General features: G+C 37.4%; 2 protein-coding genes across 3 annotated transcripts in view; both read left to right on the top strand.

Annotated features, from left to right (window-relative positions):
- Positions 1-5,301, top strand: part of LOC127452800 (neurobeachin-like protein 2) — an 88,558-nt gene extending 83,257 nt beyond the window's left edge. For both annotated transcript variants that reach the window (XM_051718521.1, XM_051718522.1), the window contains exon 54: positions 1,655-5,301. In XM_051718521.1, the coding sequence (XP_051574481.1) occupies positions 1,655-1,762 (108 nt within the window). In that variant the 3' untranslated portion in view covers positions 1,763-5,301. The remainder of the gene's footprint in view (positions 1-1,654) is intronic.
- Positions 5,302-9,853: 4,552 nt separating this feature from the next.
- LOC127453434 (tumor necrosis factor receptor superfamily member 16-like) overlaps positions 9,854-13,086 on the top strand; it is a 36,530-nt gene continuing 33,297 nt past the window's right edge. Inside the window, exon 1 of the mRNA XM_051719762.1 lies at positions 9,854-10,189. Coding sequence (XP_051575722.1) covers positions 10,094-10,189 — 96 coding nt within the window. The 5' untranslated portion in view covers positions 9,854-10,093. The remainder of the gene's footprint in view (positions 10,190-13,086) is intronic.

Below are 13,086 nucleotides of genomic sequence, written 5' to 3'. Positions count from 1 at the left end.
ATGTGACGTTTCATTTTTGTAAACTTATGAATCCATTTATAGTGATAAATAAGCATTGTAGTTACTAAATATGTGCTGGGTTATGTCTAAAGCTCACTTGAATTTGTTTTAGATCCTCTTAGACAAGACGTTATGATTCTTTTGAAAGGTTGTCCGAAATGAGCGTCTTTACGAGGTGTCTTCATGTGTGTGCTTGTATCCTATAAAGAAATGTGGAAAAAAGGCCAAACAAATTTCAATGATCACTTCCACTTGTTGAAGATGTCTGACATTTGTTATATTTTATTGTTAATTTTCAATAAAGTTCATTTAAAAACAGCTTGACAGAGCGCAACAGAATGCGAGTGTTTTGAGACATGTTAAATTTGAAAACACATTCTTGTGTGAAAAGCCCCTGAAGACCTCCGCACACTTCCTACGAAATCAAAGAACGAATGGGTGTGACGTCATTTAGTACAAAATCTGCCCAAAACTAATGTGTTTTTGCGTTCGTTTCGGTGGTTAATTCTTACCAGCTGCTAAACACCTTCTTACTGCCATTGGTCCACGTCATCGGTAGGTGTGACCTGGAGCTCCACCTACGTTTAAGTTCGACAGCTGATTCCTGTTCAGTCATTTAAGATCAGTCAACATGAACACATTGGCATGTAGAGTTATTAGCATGTTGGTGCAAACTTACCTACATCTGTACGATCGTTCATGTAGACACATTTACCATGAACATGTCATGCGATTTTTTTTTTTTTTTTTTTTTTTTATTAGTCTAAAAAAGGAATAAAATCTACTCAAATACTCTCAAGCACCCATTCACTCATGTGCCATCTGCAGCCATTTACACATCTGTCCAATGTAAGATATGCTGATCATCCTTATTTTGTCTGTATTCTACCCATTAACACTCTTTTGTACACCCATCTTTTCAGTAGAATCAGTGTCATCATAAATTGCAATAACTGAGTTTAACCGCCGTATATTATGGCCGCGGATAGCGGGTTAGCACATTAGTGTCATGAATGCAGAAGGTATTACAAATTACACATTATCAACTGCATATATATATATATATAATTACTTTAAATCATCATTGAGTGGTTAAAACTGCTTTACTGACCGCATGTGAATTCTACTCCTAGAATGAGGCATAAAGCCATTGATAACAGATTTCAATGTCATATTAATTGATTTTTTACATGTAGTCTTGAGCATCCTCGTATTGTAATGTACTTCTAAATGCCTCCTCTATCGGTGTGACCGGTGTCTGAATGTTCGCAAAACAGTATGTCGTTGCTCAGCTGTTTCTAACTTCTTTTTGGCTCTGAACGAAGAGCAAAGAAGCACTTTGCCATGAGTGTGCTGGGCCGTAAGTCTTCCTCGGTTTGCCAGATTGGCAAACTTAACTACAAAATGGATTGCTGTGGACTGTAGGCCAGTGATAGACATATGTTCAATGATTTGGAAATATAACAACAATATATTAATTTCCACAGTCACTTTTTGTGTCTGTTCAAGCCATAACTCATCTGCCAAAATATTGCATTGAATTATAGTCTTCGAAGTATCTAAATTGTTGGGCTTTTATTTGCGTTCAATTTGATTATATCCGAAAATTGTAATCAATTGACAGCCCTATTTTTAAATCTTTGTCTATCTTCAGGTACGGTCAGGGCAGTTTTCTCGTCGACTGTGGGGCTCCACACGCAGAATCTCCCAAGTGTCCTCAGGAGAGACAGAGTACAACCCTGTTGAACCTGCTGGGAAATGAGTGTAGCACTCACTCTTCACGTGCCTTCAGCAAAACCTTTACCTGCAGAAGAGACGCGAATCACCATCACAGGTCCTGCAACGCTCATCCAGGAATGGACAGAGCTGTTCTAAAACAGCGAGCTTGGGAACAAGAGAGCATAAAGGGAACACAAGTTATGAATATCCAAACCTGCACTTTTTTCTATGAAAAGGGATCAAAAACGTTCTTCTTTAAAAATGCAATGATTTATACTGCTTTTAACAAACAAACATTCCAAAGATTTTTAATCATTTCAATCAGACAGTCACCTGACAGCCTGTCGTCAGTCTTAACTAATGTTGTAGGGCTGAACTTGAACTTCTTAAAAGCAGTATGTTCTGTCCTGTGAATCACAGACTGCCTTCTCAGTGGCTGGAGTCCAAGGCACTGTAGCTCAGAGTGATGGACTGATCTCTGTCACTGAGTGACAAAACTGCATCACCTGAGCCGTTTTATAGTATAGTCGATCTTCCTATGCAGATATTCGCTTTTGCTTTGCCAATCATGTTATGGTTGGCAGTGCAACACTGGTACTTTGTCGGAAACTTGAAAACTTTCTTATATTGCGCAATGTTGTCTATAAAGCCAGAAATTTCTGTCGGACAGGCATCAACATTTTAGCTGGGTGTATGTGTATATATAGTATATGTGGTTGTGGGTTTATGTAGCATGTGATTTTTGTGTGGCTATTTGCAGATGCATTGTGTAACGCAATAATGTGACACCTAAATTGGAACAAGCTTTTCTAAAGGAATAGTTCACCCAAAAATGAAAGTTTGATCATCATTTACTCACCGTCATGTCGTTTTAAACCTTTATGCTGTTATTTTTTGCGTGAAACATAAAAGGTTCATTTTTAAGTCTTCGCGCATACAATGACATTTCATAGTAACCACATCTGTCAAGCTCAAAAAAGCACCATAAGTGCTTTCTATGTAATTTTGCATGGTATGTTTCAAGTCTTTGAAATCATATGGACTACTTCAGTGGTGTTTTTGTCCTCTGTGGAGCTTTGCAGATGTAGTCACTATAAAGTTTTATTTTATGGAAAGATTTTTATGAAAAATTCTACTTTTGTGTTCCACTGGGAAAAAAAGACTGCATACAGGTTTGGAACGACATGAGGGTGAATAAATAATGACGAAGTTAAAAAAATGTAACTGTACCTTTAGCTGTTTTGTAATAATGCGCTTTGAGCCCTGCCTAAGACTTGAGACTTGATTCATTTTATCTGGTGCCTTAAAAGAAAAACAAAGTAAATTTATTCATGATTATATAACATGATTTCTAGTATCTAATCACTGGATTTAGTTGCTACTGATGAAAATTGGCACACCTCATTGACTCTCCTGCACATTGTAAATCTTTCATATCCTGTTGGATGTTATATAAAGGAAGTGCCTTCCCTGTCAATGCTTTGAGGGATTCACACCAACACTCACACAATTAGAAAAATCCTCTTAACCATTTATCTCTCCTAAGACAATCTTCCACTGTAGGGCACAGCTTCCTATTTCACGGGTGGAAATTAAACATGGTATGACAACAGATCAAGCCATGGTGTCTGCTTTTGGCTTCTTTTCATATCATGGTCATGATGCATGGTTTGGCACATGCTTGCATGCCACTTTATTTGAAGTTATAGTGAATATTCACCAAAAAATTAAAACTCTATCATAATTCACTCACCCTCATGTCATTCCAAACCTGTTTTACTTTTTCTGTGGAACACAAAAGGTGATTTTTTTTTTAAATGAAAAGTAGCTTGGCTTTCATGCTCCAAAATTACAAAAAGCACCATTAAAGTATCATGAAAGTAGTCCAAATATTCTGAAACCAGGCAATAGCTTTGTGTGGATAATGACTTAAATTTCAGTCTGTTCCTCACACAAAGCTATCCTGTGGCTTCAGAAGATTTGGGATATAGCACATGAGTACTTTAATGGTGCTTTTTGGACCAGTCTCCATTCACTTTAAATAAATGGAAATAAGCTGCCAGGATATTCTCCAAAAAACGCATTTTGTGTTCCTAAGAAGTCATAGAGGTTTGGAACGAGATGGGGGTGCGTAAATGATTATTCCTATTAACAGAAAGTCCAAAATACTTCAGGGCACTTTCAGGGCACTTCTTGTACCTTTTATCCATCTTTTACCTCTCTTTAACTCTTTTTAAAGTGCCTCAACTACTGTGTGCTTTATTTAATCATGGAACTATTTGTACTATGTGAAACAAACACCAGCTAATCTGAATTGTCATGTGAATGTGTCTGTTGGCTGGGGCAAACTCTCTGTTATCATTGGAATTTTGTCTGGATGTTTTTTTTTCTCTTGATGCACTGAATGTTTTAAAGGCTGTGCTGTGTGAGTTGTGTCTGTGAGACACATGGGTATTCGGCCCTACTGAGCGAGTGAAAAAGCCGAGGACACATTTTCCTGGCTTTTCTGAGATAGTGTCATTATAGGGATAGTTCACCCAGGAATGAAAATGTTCTCATCATTTACTCACCCTCATGCCATCCCAGATGTGTATGACTTTCTTTTTTGTGCAGAACACAAACAGAATTTTTAGAAGAATATCTCAGCTCTGTAGGCCAATACAATGCAAGTGAATGGTGACCAGACATTTGAAGCACAAAAAAATCACAAAGGCATCATAAAAGTAATTTATAAGACTCCAGTGGTTAAATCCATGTCTTCAGAAGCGATATGATAGGTGTGGGTGAGAAACGAATTAAGGCTTAAATCCTTTTTTACTATAAATCTCCACTTTCAGAATGTGAAATAATGTGAAAGTGGAGATTGTATAAAAGTGGACATCTGGGATGGCATGAGGGTGAGTAAATGATAAAAGAATTGTAATTTTTTGGGTGAACTATCCCTTTAAATCTGCTGCTCTGCATTGGATAGCAAAGTCAGCAGAGAAGCAAAGGGAAGCACAAAGTACACAGGCCTATACACTGAATAATACCACTGTCCTCTGTATCACTGCACTAGGATCACGCATAGTTCAAACACTGCCACTTGAGAACCTATTACTGTATCTTTGTGAAGGAGGAGATTCTTGAAAACATTGTATTATTTTTCACTGTATTCCCGGTAAACCCCCGCTGCACATGCATAAATCCTTGCACTATGTTACAGTCTGTTTTATGGGCATGGTCTTGAAGATCAAATGATGATCAACTTTGATTTTTGTTGGGAAACTGAAGCCATAAGAGAATGTGTTTTTTTTTTTTTTTTTTTTTTACTAAACGTTTACGACTAAATTGCTCCACGAGTACTATTTGCAGGAACTATGTTGTCAAGCAGATTGAATTACGTTGTACTAACATCAAAGCCTAAGTTCAGTTCAAATTAATGTCAGCTTCAAAAGAGATGTAAACAACTATTCTCTGTTGAACTCAGACTTGGGACTTGACTTGTCTTCTGTGCTTCAGTGTTTCACAGCCTTCCTATTTGTGTGAGTAATGTTATTATGTGCATGTATGCGGTTTCTTTTAATTAAATATATAAGTCTGGATGAATTGACTTGAATTTTTACTTTCCATTTCAAAGTCTATATGTCAAGGAAAGATTTAGATTTAAAGTAGTTTATTAAATGTGGAAATAAACATATTTAAAATTTTGACAAATGTAAAATACAAAAGGTATAAAATGAAGAAGAAATTTTACTTCCATTGAAACACAAGAAGCTCTTCTAAATGTTTTCTGGGATAACGTGGATCATCAGGTTTTGCACAAACTTGTATAGTCCATGCTAGCTTAAGTGCATGCTGTCATTAAAGAAAAATGTCTATTTTGTATAGCTTTTTACAAAATTATAATTTGTAATGGAAACATTTATTTTAAATCAGAAAAATGCAAAATAGAAAGCATTTTCACTAGTGATCTCAGATTTTTTTTTTCTTTTTTACTTTCATATTTTATTTAATTCATTTCCACTCCTAAACAAACATTCTTAAATGAAGGTTTTATATGTCCTTTTCTTTCTCAAATCAAGTCCCTCTTTCTCTCTGAGAAGTCTCAGCCTTTCATTCCCTCCTGTTCTGACGTGTTAAACTCGTATTAGAGTTGAAGAGGTCACAGTTACACCACATTTATCTGAGCAGGGAATCCTTTGATCTCCCAATGGGCCGAACATCCTGTGGACTGACCCATAAACACCTCGAGGGGTACGTTTGAGTGGACGACAATGAGAATGGGGGGTCTGCTCTGGCATGGAGGGAATGCGCCTCTTCCAGTCACTACATGCACCAGGCCAGAAAGGAGATGGGATGTGCTGGTTCTGGTGGCAATTTAGCTCTGATATCTGTGGCTGACAATGGGGGGAGGGCTTGACACCTTGCTCCTAGACGAACCAGGCATTTCCCCTCCACCCCCAAAGAGAAGATGCGGGGGAGGGACGTGAGTTTAAATGTCCTGACAATCACTTGTTGTCTAGGTAATTCCCAAACCACAACAACCTGCAAACAACACCCACCCCCACCCCCTTATACTCTCTCTGCATTGCCATCCTCCGTCAGGCCGTGGTATCATCTTCCATCAGAGTTTTAGTGTTTATTTGCTGTGATCTGCAAATTCACATGCTGGTAATGGTCTTTGCATCTCCATAACACTAGTGCAACTTTGCTACTGAGGGTTTATAGTCTAACACTGATCAAGAGACTGTGAACTGAAAACTTGTTAGCTGATGGGTGTTGACCTGTGTTTACATTTTTTTTTTTTTTTTTTTTTTTTTATTGTTTTCTTAAAGACGTAAAGTGAATCAATGTTTATCGCTCAGTCTTTGAAACTGTGTTTCAGCATGTGTCAATTCATTTACAACCTTACAAAAGATTACCATGGTAGCCAAACCATAGGCTAGGATCTGCCTTAATATTCATGGTTAGGTTACTATAGTTATTGTTAGCCCTTTAATGCATACATCGGGTCTTTAGTGACCCTGGACCTCATTCCAGCCCCTGTACCACATACATTTTTTGTACTTTCTTGTACTTTTTTGGTTTTCCATACTGTATGTATTTGATACAGTTTATATACACATTCTGTGTATATCTGCTTAATTATCGAAGGGTCATTAAAGACCTGAGATAATAGTGTAATAGTGTTTTTGTGCTTCTATAAATCATATTTTTATCATATCTATAGAAGTTTACTATCACAGGATATACAGTATATGTCTTTGTTTATTACAAGACAAATGAGTAATATATTTATACAAATGACCACTTTATCATGTTGATTTTCTGTGTGACAATGGTGACAATCAATCAGTGTTCCAGTATTCCATATGCGTGTACACATACATATTATATTATACATGCTATTTGTTACTCAAGGTGGCGCTGATGTTTCACTGATTGACTTGATTTACATTTGACATTGCTATTTGACAAAGAAGCAACGTGGAAGTAAACTATAGCAAGTGTAACACATGAACAGTATGATATGGCTATTGACATTTGGGTGTACCACTGAATTCTGTAAGTTGTGCTTCTATTTAGACTCAAAAAGTGCCTTTTTACATTTTTACAAAAAATACATATGTGTAGCTTACAGTATGCGTAGCTTATGTGTTATGTGTAGCTCAATATGCATTTGACAGTCAGTTATGTCTCAGGAAATTTCAGTGTGGAAGTAATGAATCCTGTTTTAGATTTGTTGCATATTCTCTTTGATATATGAAAAATAAAACATCAAAATATATCAGAATATATTCTATTATTTTCTAATTGCCTTGAAATGTGTGAAATTTGACATTTTTTATATCCATTGGTGATAGATGTATGTGGGGTTGCTAAAGACCTGAGGTATGTAATAATGTTTGGTGAAACACCCATGCATTTAAGTGTTAATACTGTAAATAAATAATATTTGTTTACAATAATAAATATTGGATCTCAAACAGTGTAAGGAGCTGTTCACCCTGAAGGTGTTCTTGCGCTAAATAAGCCACACCCAGTGTAATAAACAGAAGTGAACGCAGGTGTCTCAAGACACGTTTTTAAAAGCTGAAATTGTTTTCCTCTGCGTCCGGATATGCACACTTCTCTACTGTATTGTAAGCCAAAACTATTGTAACTATGAATGCCAGCAGCAGAACTACCTTTAATACTAGCTAAGGGCTGAGAGGGGTCAGAGCAGGCATAATTTAGTCTGGCATTTATGCAGCTTTGCATTTTTACACCGAATTTTGAGCAGGCTCAGAGCAGCCTTAAAGGAATGTTCCAGGTTCAATACAAGTTTAGCTCATTCGACAGCATTTGTAGCATAATATTGATTACCACAAAAATTCATTTCGACTCGTCCCTCCTTTTCTTTAAAAAAAGCAAAAATGTGGGTTACAGTGAGGCACTTACAATGGAAGTCAATGGAGTCCAGTTTTTGAACATTAAAATTCTCACTGTTTCAAAAGTTTGCCACAAGACATAAACACTCCAACAAGGTCTCCATAAATTTTAGTGTGATAAAATCACTAACTAACCTTTTCTGTGTAGAGTTATAGCCAATTTTACAACTTTGTTACCATGATGATGTAATGTCAACAAACCCTAAAATGACTGTAAAAATGACAAACAACTTTACAGTTCAAATAATACACAAGTTTTAACAGAAGAATTACTGCAAGTGCTTTAAAATGATAAGCTTCACATTTCTGCCTTTAAACCCCCAAAAATTGGCCCCATTGACTTCCATTGTAAGTGCCTCACTGTAACCCACATTTTTGCTGTTTTAAAAGAAAAGGAGGGATGAGTCAAAATACATTTTTGTGGTAATCAACATTATGCCACAAATGCTGTCGAATGAGCTTAACTTGTATTGAACCTGGAATATTCCTTTAACTCAGCTGTGTAAAGAGGCCTATAGAAAAACATTTGAACAGTGCACTGATGGACACAAAAATGCACCTAAACAGAGAGCTTATTTATTTTATTTTATTTATTTATTACATTAGTGCATAACAAAGTAACAATACCAAGTTACCATATTATTTTGTAATATAATAACTGTAACTACGGTATATTAATGCTAAATGTGGATACCATGAGAATTTTGGTCAGGACATTAGCGGAGGTTTCAACATCCAAAATCTTAAAACTGACTTAAGCAATAATTTATGAGATCAACATTTAACAAATTCTCTGCAAAGATAGAAAGGACAAGAATAAGACATCTTAAAAAAAGAAGCACTCTAGGGGCCGTTATTCTTGCTTTGGATCAAGACTCCCTGTGGCAGCCATTCACTGTCACACCAAGAACGAAAGAAAAAGGCAAAACGATTGCTGGCAAATTAATTGAATACTCTCATCTTCACTACTTTGATTTCCATTTCTTCTGTCACTCTTTGAAGCTGCTATCATTGTATGCGAGGGAAGCCTCCATTTGTTGCTCTCTGATGTCTCGAGACCCCATGCTGAGTTTTACGACTTCACTCAGAAATCCCTCAGATCTGAAACATTTTCGCCATTGTTGTGTCCCTTTTATTTCAAAGACCCAAACTGACTCAACGTTTTACTGAGATGTGAGTTTTAATCTATGTTAATACCAATTTACCAGTAATTTACCACAGTGAACGCCAAAATACCATTACTACTAGCCTACAGTGTATTCATTTACAAGCACAGTTTAGTAACAGTGACTGTAGTTAATATTTCTGCTGCAACTGTGGTTAGGCTGTCATGCTACATTTTTGTGAGTAAAAATGGAATGTTGAAGCTATGAAAAACAAAACCAATAAATAAAATATATATATATATATATATATATATATATATATATATATATATGAAAAGAAATATATGGTCCAACAATGGTCTGCTGTACTGTTGAGTTTTGTGACTGAGGCAGTAAAATGCATTGTGAATTCCCATTTCCCTTTCCACAAGAATGCCATGATGATCACTGAATTTGGTCAACTTTTCTCCATCGTGCACTAGCCTAACCAATCACAGCACTCCGATGCTCGCGCCAATGTGTGTAAAGGAAATACGTGTTGAAAATGTGGGGGTTTATGCCCACCCCCTTCAGTTCAAGCTATTTATACTACAGCTGATTATGACCACAAGAGCAATTCAGTGATGGAACAACACTAACAAGTTGATTTGACTGTCAATGTAGCATAGGCGAGATGATGCAGTAAAATGTAAAGCTCTTACAGGGATTATCCGCATTTACTATTACATCGCTGTTCATCTCACGGAGTGTTCCAGTGGAAGTCTTGGAACAGTGCGCGAAACACAAGGAACAGTGACTGTAGAGGTTTTTACATCTATATTGCCACCTACGCTTTATGGTTATGAACATTTGTGGATGAGCGCTGAGTTTTTAGCCTCGCGAAAACGTCTTGAAAAGATGAAGGGAGCAATCCAAGCACTTCTACTCTGTTCGTGTGTCTTGGCCGCAAAAGTAAGTATTTCTTATATGGAATATAATAGACTTGTTTGCACTAAGTTGAGTTCGTGTTGCTTTCAGCGTATAGGCACTGTTTATGTTTTCCGACGTTACTATAAAATGTAGTCACTGTTTAATTATTATTAGAATGGTAAAATAAATTATTATGAACTAGAACTAACATTTAAAGTAGCTTATTAATCTTTAAAATTACGGCCAATTTGAAAAAAAAAAAAAAAAAAAAAACAACGACAAAAAAATAATTTGAATCGAATGAATCGATTCATCTATCCTGCTTAAAAATATTCAGATTCAGTTGCATATCAATTCAGAAATATAAAATGATAAAATCTCGTATGACTTATATTATGCATAATGGTGTTTTAATAGTAAGTATGTGCATAATAGTTTTGTGAATATTTTTTAATTAACACTTGGTATTGTCTGTCAAAAAAGCAAAGAAATCAAAGACAGGAGAGTAAAACCCTGCATTGCACAACTTTATATTACACCTATTCAGCCTGCAATGTATCTCATAAGCACTTCAATATTTACTGTCTGCTATTAATACTTGATGTAATGTATAACCTTTCAAAAGGAAAGATATATTGTGAATATGTCGTCATGTTTTCCAAATTATAAGTTAGAGCAATGCACCCTGCAGAACAGTCAAAGCAGAGCCAAATGGTCCTATGAATCACTGCTGTTAAACAAACACCAAAATAAAAGGCTGCTTTGTCACTTTAAAGAAAAGCAGTGAAATATAAAACAAGTTATATTTGTTTGTTCCGATTGTGCTGTTACAGAATTGTGTAAAACCCAAGTGAGACATTGTAGCTTATTGATTTTGCCCTCTTTTTTGGTCAGTGCAGGGGTGGACTGGGAATAGAAATCGGCCCTGGATTTGAAATCAAAATTGTCCCAAAAGATGTTGAGGGGGTTGGGGGTTGTTCGGCCCCTTTCGTGACCAGCCCACCAGGAAAAGTCCTGGTTCTCCCTATGGCCAGTCTGCCCCTGGATCAGTGGTTGTTAATGCATTAAATGATTAAGCCCTGATCCAGATCCATGTCTCCTGGTGTGTTCAAACAGTCTGTAGGGGAGCCAGTGTTAGCAGTAGACCAATCCCCCCCAACCCACACCAAGTGTGTTGGTTGATTGGCAACCACAGGTTTAGTACAGCTGGAGCCTGGGATATCCGGAGCATTGTAATTATCATCATTTTCTCTTGGTCTGCGAGAGCAGGGGGGTAGAATTTGCAGCTCAGTAATTTGACTTTCCATTTAGCCACATCACTTTAGTTCCTTCGGTGGGGGCAAAATCGTGGTTTCCTCTTGAACTCCCAACCTCTTTTTTTTTTCTAACCTCTTCTGTTTCCCACTCGTTTTGATGGGGCAACCCACTGTCTCCATCTGCTAAGTGACACTTGTGTAAATGATCTTGAAGTTTTACAGGCCCGAGGCCATGTTTAGCATGCTGTTTAATGTGTCCTGATTTGGAGCTTTGTGTGAAACAAATCAGACCCTCAGTGTGGTATTGTCAGACTTCAGCTACTGTTTGCTACAGTGAGATAAGATAGTGGTCAGCCTTTTGTAGGTCTGTCTCACTGGATGTCTGTGGATTTTTGTGTGGCTGGTGGGGGTGATGGGTCAATCACTGTTGCCTCCTGTGGCTCGTGTCCTCTTACATGTGCTCACCATTCATACCAGCCTTACAAAATTAATTCATGGGCAGCACACATGTGCTCATATATCATATCTTACAGCATAGGACTTAAGAAAGATCTCATCATTCAGCAAGCAAATGTGTGCATATGTGTTCTGTGCATGGATGTTCCCAAAAAGTATTTGGACACTTAAACATATATAAATGTCTTTGCATTATATAACAAAATATACCAAAATATACAAAGCAAAAGGCATTTATTTTAAAGAAATGTAGTACAAACAAACTATGCATAAACGATTTCACAAAATATTAAATGTATTGTTCAAAATGAAGTATTTGGACACTTTCTGGTTGTCAAACTTTGTGGAACATGTCCATAGTTAATGTGATGAACTTTGCTTGGATGCCTGTGTGATCTTAAGGGGAACTGACTTTATATGTCAATGAGACCAGTTGCTGGGAGACGCATGGCACCATGTGAGAGTTGGACGTGTGAACGGCGAGCTCTGCGCACTTTGCTAGTTTTTAATACTTTTTATGTCATAATCCGGTGAGATTCTATACACCCTGATCCATAACTGTTCTATGAAATAGAACAATATATCAAAGAATTCAAAATCCTCGGGCTCTAGAGACATTAAAAGATTAAAAGATACCCCAGACAGGGCCGCAGACCAGGGACTCGGTTTGGACGGTGCGGCGGGAGAGATTCAGCATCAACTGTCGAGCATGTCGGCAGTGCTGGCAAAGGTCGAAGCTGACTTGGAGGATCTTGCTGTAATACGTCAATTGATCACTGCCGAGGGTCGGACGTCGAGAAACGGATCGATTATCTGGAGTCATTGGAGAGTGAATTAGTTGCTAACCCACTAGCGACCAAGATAGACTTGGAATGCATTTGGGAAAAGTTCAAAGACTTAGAGAATCGTAGCCGGCGAAACAACGTCCGAACAACGTGTTGGAATTCCTGAGAATGAAGAAGGCAGAGATATGGTGAAATTCCTAGACGAGCTCTTACCGAGTCTGCTCGACATAACAGGCCATAAGCTGGAAATCGAGTGAGCACAGGGTTCCGGCTCCGAGATCCGCTGAGGGAGACAGGCCCCGATCAATTCTGGCCAAATTTCTGAGATCATCCGATAAAGATCTCGTGTTACGCAAGGTGAGGAGTAAAGGAAGGCTTTCTTGGAAGAACCACAACATTTTCTTGATCCCAGACTTTGCAAATTCGACAAGAGAGAAACGTG

Source organism: Myxocyprinus asiaticus, chromosome 15, assembly GCF_019703515.2.
Source record: "Myxocyprinus asiaticus isolate MX2 ecotype Aquarium Trade chromosome 15, UBuf_Myxa_2, whole genome shotgun sequence".
In the NCBI taxonomy this organism is placed as follows: Eukaryota; Metazoa; Chordata; class Actinopteri; order Cypriniformes; family Catostomidae; genus Myxocyprinus; species Myxocyprinus asiaticus.
Note: the sequence above shows the minus strand (reverse complement) of the source record. Positions and strands in the feature narration are given on the sequence as shown.